General features: G+C 30.3%; 1 protein-coding gene and 2 non-coding genes across 3 annotated transcripts; all 3 read right to left on the reverse strand.

Annotated features, from left to right (window-relative positions):
- Positions 1-6734: 6734 nt before the first annotated feature.
- LOC125832247 (chitin-binding lectin 1-like) lies at positions 6735-7754 on the reverse strand. Its single transcript, XM_049511394.1, has one exon. It carries the CDS (start codon positions 7752-7754, stop codon positions 6735-6737), a length of 1020 nt encoding a protein of 339 aa, XP_049367351.1.
- A 1172-nt stretch (positions 7755-8926) lies between these two features.
- Positions 8927-9004, reverse strand: LOC125832722 (small nucleolar RNA R64/Z200 family). The gene has a single exon (XR_007443250.1). It is a non-coding gene; the product is annotated as a small nucleolar RNA R64/Z200 family (small nucleolar RNA).
- A 73-nt stretch (positions 9005-9077) lies between these two features.
- On the reverse strand, positions 9078-9162 carry LOC125832731 (small nucleolar RNA U54). The gene has a single exon (XR_007443258.1). It is a non-coding gene; the product is annotated as a small nucleolar RNA U54 (small nucleolar RNA).
- Between the last annotated feature and the right edge of the window lie 6293 nt (positions 9163-15455).

Here is a 15455-nt window from a genome sequence, read left to right on the forward strand (position 1 = left end):
TAAAAAGTAATGTCCCTTTTCTTTTCTTAGTTCCAACTCCACATAACGTATTTAAGATCACAAGATTAAAAGACATTTACTATATTTCACATATTTAAAATTTAAAATCATAAGATTCAAAAATCTTCCATAATTTCTTAAACTTTATGCCAAGTCAGTATAGAACAAACACATTGAAACAGAGAGATTAATATTTTTTATTTATCACTCATACATAAAAATTAGAACTAAGAAGCATGTTTCACTATTACATGAAGTTCTATATATGCATAATTTGTCTTAATGAACATAATTTTTTTAGCATGATACAAATGTGTTTTTGGTTCTCTTTTTTCATGCACAATAACTTATAGGAACAAGTATTTTTGTTATTTTTATCAGTTTAGTGAAAAAATTTCAAACAATCTGAAAACATAAATGCATTTTCTCTGTTTTAAAAAAATCTATTTAGAATTAAATGCTAAATTAGCATGATATTTTAATACATAGATCATTACATATCGTATTGATTTCCTCATCCAGATATTTTATCTTATTGCAAAATATATTCATAATTTTTAAAATTAATATTAAACATTTGCTATTTTTGTCATCTCTTTCTAAATATTAATCTACTTAAATTATCAAGATGCTCAAGATCCTAATGAAGATGATGATTACGGAATGAGCTTTGATCCCTAGCTCTGCACAACCTTGATGCCTGAAGACGAATGCAAAAAGACAAAACAAGGCAAAGACAATAAAATAAAGTAGAAATGGAATAAAAGTGTGCTATGTGCGTATGCCCACATTTGTTGTGTGAGTGCTTACTTTATCACTATCCTCTAACGATGAGAAAACTGATAAGCATGCGTCAAAGTCTATGTCAATAAGTGACAATAATGCATGTGACGATGGGGCCCAAATGTGTATCCGACATGTATTATTAGACCTTATCTTTAGAATGTCGGCCAACTTTAGGCCACTACTTTCTTCTATCTTATCTTTAGCGTGTGGGCTAATTTCTGGCCATTCCTTTCTACCTAAACATTTCCTTAAGTGATAAAGGCAAGAAAGAAAAAACACACAACATATTTTCCTTGCCAATGTTCCGAAAAATCCTCTCCACCACTCAAACCAAAGACCTCTAAAAAACCCTCTTGTAATATTCAGTTTGTACAAAAAGTTTGTATTTTAGTGTGTAAGGGTCAGTCGGGGTTCCCGAAAGGAAACCCTCTCTTCGTCTAAATCATGTAAGTCGCTTATGTTTTTCTGTATTTTTCCCTAAAAATAATTATGTAAATTATGTTTGTATTCAAGTTATGCATTATGTTAAGAACTACCCTTAGTATATGGTTAAGCTTTTAACTTCTTGATAACAACGATGGATTAACCTGTAAATTCCTAGGATGTTTTAAAGGCCTTAAAAAGTCCGCAGAAATTACAGGACGTCTTGTTGGTCATCTCCGGGGTGGGGTTAAAGAAGAAGTTACTAAGAATACAGGTTAAAAGAAAGAGATGAACGGGGTAGTAAATTAAAAGGGAAAAAAGCAGGTTAAACTCTGAGATAAACATGATAGGACAAGTGAGAGGGAGTACTGAGTAGGATTTACAAAAATCAAAATCTAATTTCTATTATTTCTACTATTTCTGTTATTTTGGTATCAGAGCAAGAAGTTTTTGGGAAGTTACCATTTAATGAGAAGGCATTTACGCAGTACTCAGATACATTTAAAGACAAAAAGAAAGTTGGAAAGTCTATATCTAGAATATAAGAGACTACATAGTACCAAAGAAGACAATATAAGGTTAGACCATTTAATAGATAAAATATCTAGACTAAAATATAAATTCATTACACAGTTAAAATCTAGACAGAGATAATATATGAAAAAACACCCTTTTGCTAACCAACTACGACTAAGATATTGGTATTTATACAGAGAAATATAGATAAAATCAGAGTGGTTAAAATTAAAAAAGGCATTAAGCTTATATTTAAAAGTATTAGAAACAAGAGACTTAGCAGATAGATTCTGTAATCACGGAGGCCTAAATAGACCAATATTAGTCAACCCAGAATTGTAAGTGGAAAATTACATAGCATCGATAGTGATAACCAGTCAGCAAATAATAGAATAAAAGTTCAAAAAATTATGCAAGATTGAGTTTTTTTTTTCATTTGTTGATATATTGTGTATAAAGGGAGAATCATCATATTAAGAGAGCTGTGAGGGATAAGTACTAATGACAATGGAGTGGTACAGGGTGTGGGCGGGGAGGGGCGTGTTCAACTTAACCCATAAAATTCTTAATTCATCTCGCTTCGTCTTGCATAATTTTTTATTTTCAGTCCGCCCTATCCCGTTCTACATAATTTTTTTTTAAAAATTCTTCTAGTTAAGTTTGATACTAAAAATAAAATTCATAAAAATATATTCATGTTTTCATCAAGTTGTATTAATTTAATAGATAATGACTTAAAAATTTATTTTTTAGAAGTCAATTGGAAACATGTGAGAAATTGTATTTTTTTATTGAACCATTTTAATTTACTATCTTGAACATTTCAATAGTTTTAAATTATCTTCATAAATAATGCTCTATCACTCTTATAACATGTAAAAATTTAAAATTATGTTTGAACCCACAGAAAATCATATATACCGACAACCCGTCCCGCTCCGCATTAATTTAAAAAAATCCACTTTAACCCACCCCGCAAAATCTTAAACCCGCTTGTCCTGCATTGCCTTAAACCCACTCTTCCCCGCATTCGCCCCGCCCATTGTCATCGCTAGGGATAAGTAATCCTCCTATCAATTTATAAAATTTATTTAAACTGGCCATTGGGCCTATTTTTTTCCAAAGGAAATGGTCATCTTCTTCGTCCTTCCTCATCATCTTCTTCTTTATCATGTTCTTCTCCTTTTTCTTCTTTAAAATTTGATGTATCGGAAATGTTACTTATTTTGAGCAAATTATATATTAAAAAAATTGAAACTTCGAGAGGATTTTATATCTAAACTTTGGGACTGTTTAGACTTTAGAGGTGATTTCGAGTTGATTGAGATTGAATAATCAATGTATACTTCATGTATAGTCAGTGTATACTTTATATATAGTTAAAGTATATTCAGTTTTTTGAGAGTATCATTCATATAATCAATAGATAGCTCAAGTATAATTAAGTAAGCTATATTATATAGTTCTTGTATGTTTTCTGACTTTTAGCAAGCTATATTGTATAATTAGGGGTTGAAGTGAAATTAAAGATATTAAAATGGATTGAAAAAGATATCGGGCTTGGGAGTATCATTCATATAATCAATATATAGCTCATGTATAATTAAGTAAGCTATATTATATAGTTCTTGTATGTTTTCTGACTTTTAGCAAGCTATATTGTATAGTTAGGGGTTGAAGTGAAATTAAAGATATTAAAATGGGTTGAAAAAGATATCGGGCTGGATCATGATCCATCCAAATTTCCTTTTGACTCAAATGAGTTGGGCTCAAATAGGCTAAATATCTAGTTAGATCATGACCCGTCCAATTTGACCCGCTTAATCTGAATAATTTTAATATATTGTTATTAACTTTTACAATCATAATTTGAATTTCATGAACTCAAAAAAATAAAATAAAAAATTACAAATTGATAGATAAATTCTAGAAGATATAAAATACATAATAATTCATACCTTTAATATGGGAACATACATTACACCAATGCAAATAAAGAGTCTTAAAATGAGTTAAAATTTGAAATTAAATTGACTCAATTGAAGATTCTTTTTAAATGATTTAAGGCTTGAATGAATTTTAGAAAATATGTATAGGTAATTATAAATGCTGATAATTTACGCGTACCACGTCACTAGATCTATATAGAGATAGTTAATTTCATATGCATTAATATAATTACACTCATTCGATCGCGTCCCAATAAAATCTAGACAACGTTGAGCAATTAACAAGCTTCCAATAACTCTTGGCGGACGATGGATACAATCTTCAATCTGTACCAGTAGGACATGCTCCATCAACAACTTTATTGAACTTTGCAAAGTTTGATATCTTTCCTCTCAAGTCTCAGGTATTGATCGATCACACTAATTTAAAATAACAAAATCATTCTAGTCAATTTATTAAAATAATTAATTTTTTTGGATAAACACCAATTTAAATTGATAAAAAAAATAAAAGGTTCACTTACAAACCATATTTCACAAGTAAATAATGTTAAATATTTAACTTATTCAATTGATTGGAGCATCGACACAAATTCTTATATGTGTGTCGAGATGTTTATCAAAATGCTCTAATATTTATCATTACTACAACACTCTTCGGTTTTACTACATTTTCATTTCTACTTTGCCTTCCACATCGTGGGTATGGAAGTGGGGGTGAGATGGAGGTGGAGGAGGAGGTGAGGGTGAAGGTGGGGGTGGGGGTGGAAGTGGAGGTGGAGGTAGATGTTGACATCCTTATTTTTCCAAATAAGGCTCAATATCGTGGAATTCATAAAAAAAAATTATTAGTTTATAAATAATTTAAGAAAATTTTTTGGAGTCGCTTATTTAACAAAAATGTCTACAAAATTAGTAGATTCTAGATAAGGGTTCAAGTAATCTCAAAGGGAATAAGGTATTAGCACCTTTCAAAATTTATAACTGTGTGTCTCGACTGAATTAATTTTTTCAATTGAGGAGGAGATAAAAATATTGCACAAGTATAAACATGAAATATATACAAAGAATAAAATAAAGCAATAATATGAGAAACGGTCTAATATTTGCCTAACGCCAATAATATACATAATAACGAGTCAAAGAATAGTATTCAAATGTCTTTCGAATATCTTTCTTGGAAAACAACTCTAGGTTCCTATATAAAACACTTAGGGGTCGTTTGGTAGGGAGTATTAGGAGAAATAGTCCAAGTATTATGTGTGGTATTATTTAGTACTATGTTTGGTAGGAATTTTGGGTCTATGTATAATCAATCCATGGATTAGTTATACACCCTACATGGTATTATAGGGTGTATAACTAATACCTTCCATTTGGTGGTATTAGTTCTAATACCATAGGACTAATCAAGGTAAAGACAAAAATACCGCCTCAAATTATTTTAATCATTTTGTTTATTTTCTTGATTTTATGTTTTCTATTTATACTAATAAATTTATTTAAATAAATTTGCTTACAAATTTTATTATTTAGATATAATTTTTTGTTTCTAAAATATGAGTTATTTAATCTATTTATTATTAATATAAAATATTATAATCCGACTAATATGCTAATTATGTTGATGTACGGATTTAAGAACAATTCATAAGTCAATTATTGCCTCTTAACGGAAGTCCATTAAACATTACACAAGTAATCTAAAACAAGAGCATTATATATATATATATAAACATCTTGAGTATAAAAATAGTTTAATTTATTTTGCTATATTTATTTATTTTTTTTATTTTATTTTATGATAAAGAGTTTTTTTTTTTAATTTATTGATACAAAACAAAGTTCAATAAATTTTCTCTATAAATTATTATAGTTGTGTGACCTTTTTGAGATATTAACTCCAATTTATTAAGATGACAATTATTTACTCTCAAATAATTTAAATGAGAAAATAGTGAACATGACAATAAAAAATTTATTCTCCTAGCTAGTTAAAATGCTATAAAAAATAATATTGTCCGTCAATTATCTACCTTGACCCAATTACATGAAATAGAAATCCCATAATAACTCAAGGGTATAATTGGAAAGAATTTTTTTGTAGAGTTTTAACCACACACAAAACTAGGTAAGAAACAATAAACCAAACACTTGATAAAAATAATCCATGCATTACTATTCCATGCATTATCAATCCCTGCATTATTGATCTTTGTACCAAATGACCCCTTAGGGTGTGTTTGGTATGAAGGAAAATGTTTTTCTGGAAAACAAGTAAATTTTTGACTTATTTTCTCAGGTTTGGTTGGTGAGTACAAAATATTTTTTGGAAAAGATTTTGTGTTTGATTTATGAATGAAAAATATTTTGAGAAATATATTTTATTTTTACTAGAGTAGAAAATAATTTTTGAAATTATAAATATTTTTAAAAAGCAAACTTATATTTTTTTTGGGGTGGGGGGTTAGGGGTGGGGTGGGGGTGGCTGGCGGGGAGAGGATTGAGGGTAGGGGTGAACAGATAAAAATTTGAAGTAGAAAATATTTTTTAAAAACAAACTTAATTTTTTTTATTTTTGAAGGAGGTGGGGGGCTGGTCGGGAGTGAGGGTAGGTGGATGTGCATTCAAATTCAGACGTCTAAATCTTAATGAAAATCAAATATGAGTAAAAGTGTAGTAATGAATTAATATGAATCAAAATAAATGAAAAATAATAATAACTTAAAAATTAAATATATTTTATAAACATGAGAGTCAACCAATTTTAACTTTTCCTACACAAAATCACATAAAACTAACAAAAGCAGTAAAAAGTAATAGGCAACATGCATGTAAATAGTAATCAACATAACAAAATAATAAAAATAACCAAATATATATGACAAAGTAACAACATATATAACTAATTCAAAATTCTAGAAAAGTGCATATAATCAATCCGAATAAATTAAGAGAAGTCATACATAAATATAAAATAGAGCAACAAAGTGAGTAATTAATAAAGCAAACGAAGATAAAATACAGTATAGAAGATGAAATAAACAAAATGCTATAAATCTAACTTAAAGTAGAAAACAAGGGAGAATTTGCAAAACGACGATAGAAAACGAGAGCAACACCAATTAAAAATATGAAGAGACCTACCAACAGTGGAGATAAGCTTGAATGTGATTCTCCAGAAGTACAAGATATGGTCCCACACCAACCATTGTTACTACAACACTCTCTGGTAGAACATGATGTACCATTAGCTTGCCGTCCGCACCAACATTGACTTTGACAATGTCCAGGAGCACAATATTCTTGTGTGGTTCCACACCGACCATCGTTACTACAACACTCTCCGGTAGAACATGATGTACCATTAGCTTGCCGTCCGCACCAACATTGACTTTGACAATGTCCAGGAGCACAATATTCTTGTGTGGTTCCACACCGACCATCGTTACTACAACACTCTCCGGTAGAACATGATGTACCATTAGCTTGCCGTCCGCACCAACATTGACTTTGACAATGTCCAGGAGCACAATATTCTTGTGTGGTTCCACACCGACCATCGTTACTACAACACTCTCCGGTAGAACATGATGTACCATTAGCTTGCCGTCCGCACCAACATTGACTTTGACAATGTCCAGGAGCACAATATTCTTGTGTGGTTCCACACCGACCATCGTTACTACAACACTCTCCGGTAGAACATGATGTACCATTAGCTTGCCGTCCGCACCAACATTGACTTTGACAATGTCCAGGAGCACAATATTCTTGTGTGGTTCCACACCGACCATCGTTACTACAACACTCTCCGGTAGAACATGATGTACCATTAGCTTGCCGTCCGCACCAACATTGACTTTGACATTGTCCAGGGGAACAATATTCCGTTGTGTTCCCACACCAACCTTGCACACTACAACACATTCCATTAAGACATTTTACGCCTGAATTTTGCTTTCCACATCGAACACCTTGTTCAAGGCCAAAGATTGGGAGTTCAAAGGGAAGAGATAGCTCATCCTCATCGGCTAACACCAACTTAAGGAGGAACAAAACCAGTAGAGCTAAGTTCATTTTGTTATAGACGAAGGTGAATCAATTGGTTTCATAATTATACCAAAATTATGAGGGAACAATCGATAGCGACTAATATATATATAACTAAAATGCAACAAATGAGAATAGTATTTCCTTCCGTTTGTTTTTACTTAATCACCATACTAAAAATGCTAATTTAATTTGTGAGTTTATTTTCTATTTTCTCTCAAATGAAAATTGGTTGCAATCTCAAATTTTAATGGAAATATAAAGTGAAAGAATGAAGTCGGAAGAAGAGCAAAACCAAAGTGGAAAAGCTCATTCACCTTATCATAACTACTTACTTTATTTTAATGTATTTATCTCATTTTTCATTTTAGTTGATTATATATTTATATAAAATATAGTACTGCATATTACAATAGTTAATAATTTAAAATATTTAAAAATAATATAAAAAATTAGGTTGACTTTTCAAATTTTATTGTGCCATATAAATTGAAACGAAAGAGTATAATACTGTAATATCAAAAATTCATTTAAAAATATTTTATGAAAAGAGTATAAGACCCAAACATGAAATGTGAATCATCATGCCCAAGGAATTTATTAAGAAAGAAAAAAAGACGAAAGTCTAAAATAAAGTTACCCTTCTATATGTATTTATGGAAAAATATTTTATGAAAAGAGATTTATTTTTTAAAAATTTGGATGAGGCATGATTTGCTCATAAATTGACATTTTAATTATGTTCCATATTTAAATACAAATAATTAGATAAATCTATTTAGCATGTATTTGGGATAAAAATATAAAAAAAATACTGTAATATCAAAAATTCATTTAAAAATAAATAATTGGCTTCAAATTAGTGATATTCGTATTGTTCCTTGATATATTTGTGGGGATGCAAAAAAAGTTCAACTTTTAATGGTACATCAATAAGTATTGCACTCTTCTAGAGAAAATGATTAAAATGGTCTTTGATGTATTGAAGTTGCTTTATTTTGGTCCTTAATATATTCTAGGTGATTGAAATAGTCCTTTATGTATGACAAAATGTGTTCAATTTAGTCTTTTACCCTAAACATAACAATTTACCCCAAAAAACTGTTAAATATAACGGTGAGGCCCACATAACTTACAAAATTCACCATTATTAGCTCAAAGAAGGAGTTTCATGAATTCTAAAACACCATTTTCTCTAACATCTAATCACACAATTACAAAATAATTCTCTCTGAAGTCTGACATGTGAAATTTTCATGAATTCATCACACCAAAAGACAAATAATTTTTAAAAATTTCACAATAGAACAGTTTCAAATAGATCATAAAGCATTAGCAGAAAATACAGATAGCTCTCATACTTGAAAAAAAATCATCTATTCATGCTTTAGATCGGTATAGCGTATATTGCCAAAAGGCATACAATCTTTGAGCTATTTTCCACAAATCTGGCAATAAAACATAAAAATATAAAATAATAATAATGGGGGATCAGTAGAGTAAAAAAGAAAGGTGTTATCTGTCACTGTTCAATCAGAAACATGGACCAATTTCGTTCATCATATCTCCCACATATTATAATTATTCAACCTTTTTACAATAATTATTTTGTAATTGTGTGGTTAGATATTAGAGAAAATGGTGTTTTAGAATTCATGAAACTCTTTCTTTGAGCTAATAAAGATGATAAAAATGGTGGATTTTATAAGTTATGTGGGTCCAACCGTTATATTTAACAGTTTTTTGGGGTAAATTGTTAAGTTTAGGATAAAAGACTAAATTAAACACATTTTGACATATATAAAAGACTATTTCAATCACCTAGAATATATTAATGACCAAAATAAAGCAACCCCAATATATTAAGGACCATTTTGATATTTTCTCCACTCTTCTACATGCTAATAATATTTGAATCATTGTTTTAAAAAACTTTTTTCTTATGTATATTCACAGAGGAAGATTCTTCAGGTAAAAAATAAAAATGTGTGAAAGCTCCTAAAAAAAATAAATTAATTTGTTAACCCAACCTAATGCCCGTCTTTCATCAAGTGGTACACCATAATTTTTCATTTTTTTAAGGGAAAGAATATACATTCGAACTATCGTAAATGGTATTGTATGCAGATACCCTTCATCATACTTTTGGGATATGGGTATTCCTGCTATCCAAAATTTAGAGCGTATTTACCCTTCACTGTGACGAAAGACCAAATAGGGACACGTGGCGCAATCCTACAAATAGACCCGTTTGACCAATTAGTTAGACCCAAAATTTAAAAACCAATCCATTTTTATTTAAACCCACCCGAAACCCTTTGACCCAAATTAAAACACCCAGCTCGCCACCACCAAAACGCCACCGAAAACACCTTCACGAACTAGACCCATTTCACCATTAGCCATCAGGAATCAACCATTGAATCAACCTCCATTATCCAGCAAACGAAGCCAAAATCGGACCCCAAACCAGTGACCATCGATACCCCTCCGCTTCACGCCGAGCAGCAAGCAACGACCAAACAAAATTCCAACCAAAAGCCACCATATCGCCGTAAAGCAGCCATTAACGGCGAGCTCGAAATTCGAAGCTCAGCCGAACAACAACGAAACCCATATCCAGCCAGCAAGCTCAAAGCTCCGACTAAACAACTCTGGCGAAGCTCAAAGCTTCAGCAATTTTCAACAACAGCAACAACCAGCAACCACCAGCGTGGCTCCAACTCCGATAATCTCTTTCACGTCGTTTTTCTTTTCAGATCTGGCCGGAGGGGTTCAAACTCCGGCCATCCTTATTGTTATTTTAGGATTTTTAATTACTAATAATTTTCCGGTGAACATTGTTCTTTCTTCCCGTTTTAATTGCTGTTGTTTAGAATCTTGACTTATTTTAGTGTGAGTGTGATTTTCTGTTTATCTATTATATGTAGATCATGCAAGAATAAACATTGTTGCAGGGGAAATGAAATTTATGGTAACAACAACATGATGAATTCCGTTTGCATTATCCTAATGTGTTCTCTCACTCAAGCCTTGCAACAAATGAAGTCCCAAGACTTTCAAGAATTATCAAAATCGCGTTTCTACTCTAGACTATATGATAGCCCTTGAAAGTTATGTTTTTTCTGTGTAAAGGTCATAAGATTTGAAGGATTTAGAGAGACCATTAGCCTTGGCAGGTTCAATTTGTATGGATTTTGGAAGATGTGTGTTTTAATTTGGTTTCGGGTGGATTTAAAATAAAAATGGGTCGGTTTTTAAATTTTGGATCTAATTAATTGGTCAAACGGGTTCCTCCGTAGGATTGTGCCACATGTCTTTATTTGGTCTTTCGTTAGAGTGAAGGGTAAATACGCTCTAATTTTTGGACTGTAGAGGCATCAATATCTCAAAAGTATGACGGAGAATACCTGCATACCATTTACGATAGTTCGAAGGTATGTTTGTCATTTTCCCTTTTTTTAAAGTCAGTTAGAAAACTATAACGTTAATATAAATGCAGCTGCAGTGGGTTGATGAGAAATAACTTCTCTTTCTATATTATAGGTGTTACTCTTAAATGTTGTACTATATAATTTAAAAATATTTATTTATTGAGAAAAAGACTCAACAATAAAACGAGGAGTAGTTGTGATGAAGAGTTTATTTAGAGTTTAAATTATACATATTATTAGTATAAAATAAGTAACACTATATATATTAAATATTTAAATTCATTTATTAAATGAAAGAGGGTAAAAAATATCCGTATCATATGAAAAACGATTTACAAGTATAAAAATATATATTTTGGTTCAACAATACCCTCAAACTTAACACAAAAAATATAATGACTTTTTGCGATATAAAATAAGCCACATATTCAAAATTTGCAAATTAACGTCTTATGACAGTTCTTTAAGATGCAATATAATTAAAACAAAAGCTTGAGTATAGAACAAACTTAAATAATTACCGCTATGGGATGTAACAAACGTTAGCTCGTCCTTGATTAATTTTCTAGCTGCACGATCAGTATTTAAGCATTATCCGTGGTTAGTTATAATAAGTTACGTGGCTATTTTAAATTGAGAAAAATCATCAGATGAGTGTTAAGTTTGAGGGATATGTTTGAGTCAAAATATAAATTGAGGTATTTTTACGCCAAAATATAGTTAGAGGATGTTTATGAATTTTTTGAAAGGTTAGAGATATTTTTGGCCTTTTTTTGTTTTGTTTATTAAAGGTACTATAGTTGCATGATTATTTTTCTACTAGTATTTGTTTTCTTAAACTTTTGGGCATGTACGTGCCATTAATATATCGTGAATATGCAAGAAAAAAACCTCCACTTTTATTCGGTACACCTTGTTATGATTGTACTATTTTTTATTTTGGTTTTTTATTTGATGTTCGGTATCCATATTAGAGTTCGATTATTCTGAATTCGCGTTACGTAGAGCCTTATTTTGAGGGAAACACTTCCTACCAAGGATTATTCCGTACTCATGGCTCGGATCCAGAACCTCTAGTTAAGAAGAGCAACATTATTCGTTGCACCACATCTATTTGTGGCATGATTGTACTATTCAATAACTGAATTCTCATTTTTAATCTTCTTTTTTTCTTCCGTTAATTCATAAGTTATGCTAAAAAGTATTTGAGAATACTATTTGATCTATTGATCCTTCTTGAATGGAAATAATTAAAACTGTTTTTTTGACAGTTGTCTTGTGTTTACAAATGTGGAGAAGTGTTTAAACAATTGAAATTGTTTTCTAATTAAGAAAAAAATCCTCTTAGTGTTTGGTTGAAAATAATTTAGATACTGAAACAAGAAAATATATTATGATACTAAGAAAATAATCATCCTTTTTATATCAAAGTGATAGAAAATGCCCAAAATGGTCCTTGATATATGGGTAATGTTTTAGTTTAGTCCTTAATGTATTTCACTTGATTGAAATAGTCTCTAATGTATAATAATAGTACTCATTTTGATCCTTAATATATTTCACTTGATTGAAATATAGTTCTTAATGTATAATAAAAAAGTGTCCATTTCAGTCCTTTATCCTAATTTTAACAAGTTTATCAAAAAAAAATGTGTTAAATTTAACTATGAACCCTACGTGGCTAACAAAATTTACCAAATTTTATAAAGTTTTTCATCAAAGCTAACAAAGAAGACAATAATGATGGTTTTTGTTAGCCACATGGAGTCCACAGTTAAATTATATATTAAGGATTATTTCAATTAAGCGAAATATATGAAGGATTAAAATTAACACATTCATTATACATTAAGTACCATTTCAATAAAGAGAAATATATAGAGGACCAAAATAAAACATTACTCATAAATTAAGGATCATTTTGGTCATTTTCTCTCGACAAGTTGCTTAGTTTTAATATATCACATTGAATATAAAAGGACGATTTCCTGCTGGGATCATTGACTATTCGTTGCTTTCATTAACGTTGTACTACATTTAAGTGGGCCGTATTCGTTGCACTAGATTTAAGTGGACCATCTGTTTCTTCTTTCTTTTTTTAATTTTTTTTTTTCATTTTAGAAATATCTACAAACACTTGTAGTCACTGTTTTTGATGTGCGCCCGGTGAATGTAGCGCACAATTCACAAATCACATAAAAAATGTAATAACATTAGATAAGGATGATGTGATAAGCTCGAATGTCTAAATTGACAATGTACATATTATAAATTCATTTATTAAATAAAAAAAAATCAAAATATTTTTCATCCACCTTTTAGTCTAAAAATACTGTCAACCTATATTTTGGCCAAAAAATAAAAAACCACTCAAACTTAACATACCCAAAATTTGAAAACTAATTTAATTTAAAATAGACACATAACCTATTAAGTTATTATGATTAACCATGTATAATACTTAACTTAAAAATTAAACCCACCCACTTTTCAAACCCAAACCCGCTGACCCGTTTGAACAAATCCGGATTAAAATTCGAGACTAATTGTAGAGTTGTAGTTATTATTATATGAAGGACTACGCATGGACCTCATTTCCTTCCCTATTCCGCCAAAGAAGAAAAACAATCCAGAGCTTTTGCATACTAAATTTGCAAATTACGTTTTATGACAGTGCTTTAAGAAGTTCGGTTTCAAAACGGACATTTTTTTTATACCATATATCAAAGGAATCATTTCTAAAACTACAAATCAAAACGGACATTTTGCCCACAAATAAGTGACCTGCCTTACCACGGTTCACTCTATTACTTCCACAGCAAAATGAGATTCGCCCATAAATGAGTGAACTACAATTAATTTTTTTTTTCTTTTTCTTTATAATTTTTCACGTGAATGAATATCTTTTCTAAATTTTAAGTGTAATGTCATGTCTATCTAATACATAAAATCTTGAGCTATTTCAACGACAAATAATTAAATATGTGATCTTATTCACTTCAAATTTTCTCATTCATCTTTTGTCTGCTTCTACCAATAAAATATTTTGATCTTTGAAAATCGCTAGTCATGTATCAACAATTTCAAAGGTTTGTATACTTTTTTATTTTTTGACTCCTCCCCCATATGCTCCTATCTTTGCTATGTTGATGACTCGAACTTACTAACTTAAGATTGAAAGTGAAGAACTTAGCTTGAAGTTAAACAATCAAGAAAACGTTTCTTGAGATTCTTGAATTAGTTTCTTGAAATCTATATGGCCAAGAATTATGATTTTCAATAGTGATTCATAATTGTATGGAGAAATTTGAATTGGAAAGAAGGAATTCTTGGAGAAGAACTTACCTTGAAAAAGAATTTGAAAAAGATGGAAAGAATCTTGAATGAAGTCTTCTACTTTGATTTTTTCGTAGGGTTTTGCCTTAGAGTTTGAGAGAGAAGAGAATGATGTATTAAGAGATGAAAATTTGATTATTTTGGGTCTTTAATTAGTCAAGAAATTCGTTTAGGGTTTTCTTAGAGGTAAAAAAATAAAAACGATCCTTTTTAAATGGTCATAACTTTTTACTCAAAAATTGAATTGATGCGAAATTGGTGGCGTTGGAAAGAAGATTCAAATACCTTTAATTTGATAAGTTATAGGACACGTTACTCTTTATATTCTAAGAGATATGGTCGTTTAAAGTTGACCCAAGTAAAATCTTACATCAAAACATAACATTAAGGAAGCTTTCAATTTTACTTTGTGCTAGGAGTTTTTAGTTACGTTAATTAATATCCAAAATTATTCTCACACTAAAGAATTTACCTTTACACATATGGACAATTTAAGAATCACCCGATATGAACCTTCAAGTAAATGAAGAATGGTTCGAGTTTTAACTTAGAAATTTTTGGGGTGTTACATCATATCCTCAATTTAGTAATAGTCATTACACCAATGCAAATAAAAAGTCTTAAAGCGTGTTGAAATTAGAGATTAAATTGCGCTCAATTGAAGATTCTTTTAAAATGATTTAAGGATTGAATGAGGTTAGATTGACTTAATTCAAATTATCTTGAGCCCAACTTATTAAATTCTAAGCGAGTTACCTATATTTAGGGGTCGTTTGGTACAAACATTGATAATGCAGGGATTAGTAACGCATGAATTAGTAATGCAGAGATTATTTTTTGTCAAGTGTTTGGTTCACTGCTTTCCACTTAATTTTGTGTTTGATTTAAAACTGTACAAAAAATTTCTTTCCTATTATACCCTTGTGTTATTATGAGTGTTTATTTCATGTAATTGAGT

This window comes from Solanum verrucosum, unplaced genomic scaffold (genome assembly GCF_900185275.1).
Source record: "Solanum verrucosum unplaced genomic scaffold, falcon-dt-bn FXZP01000009.1, whole genome shotgun sequence".
NCBI lineage: Eukaryota > Viridiplantae > Streptophyta > Magnoliopsida > Solanales > Solanaceae > Solanum > Solanum verrucosum.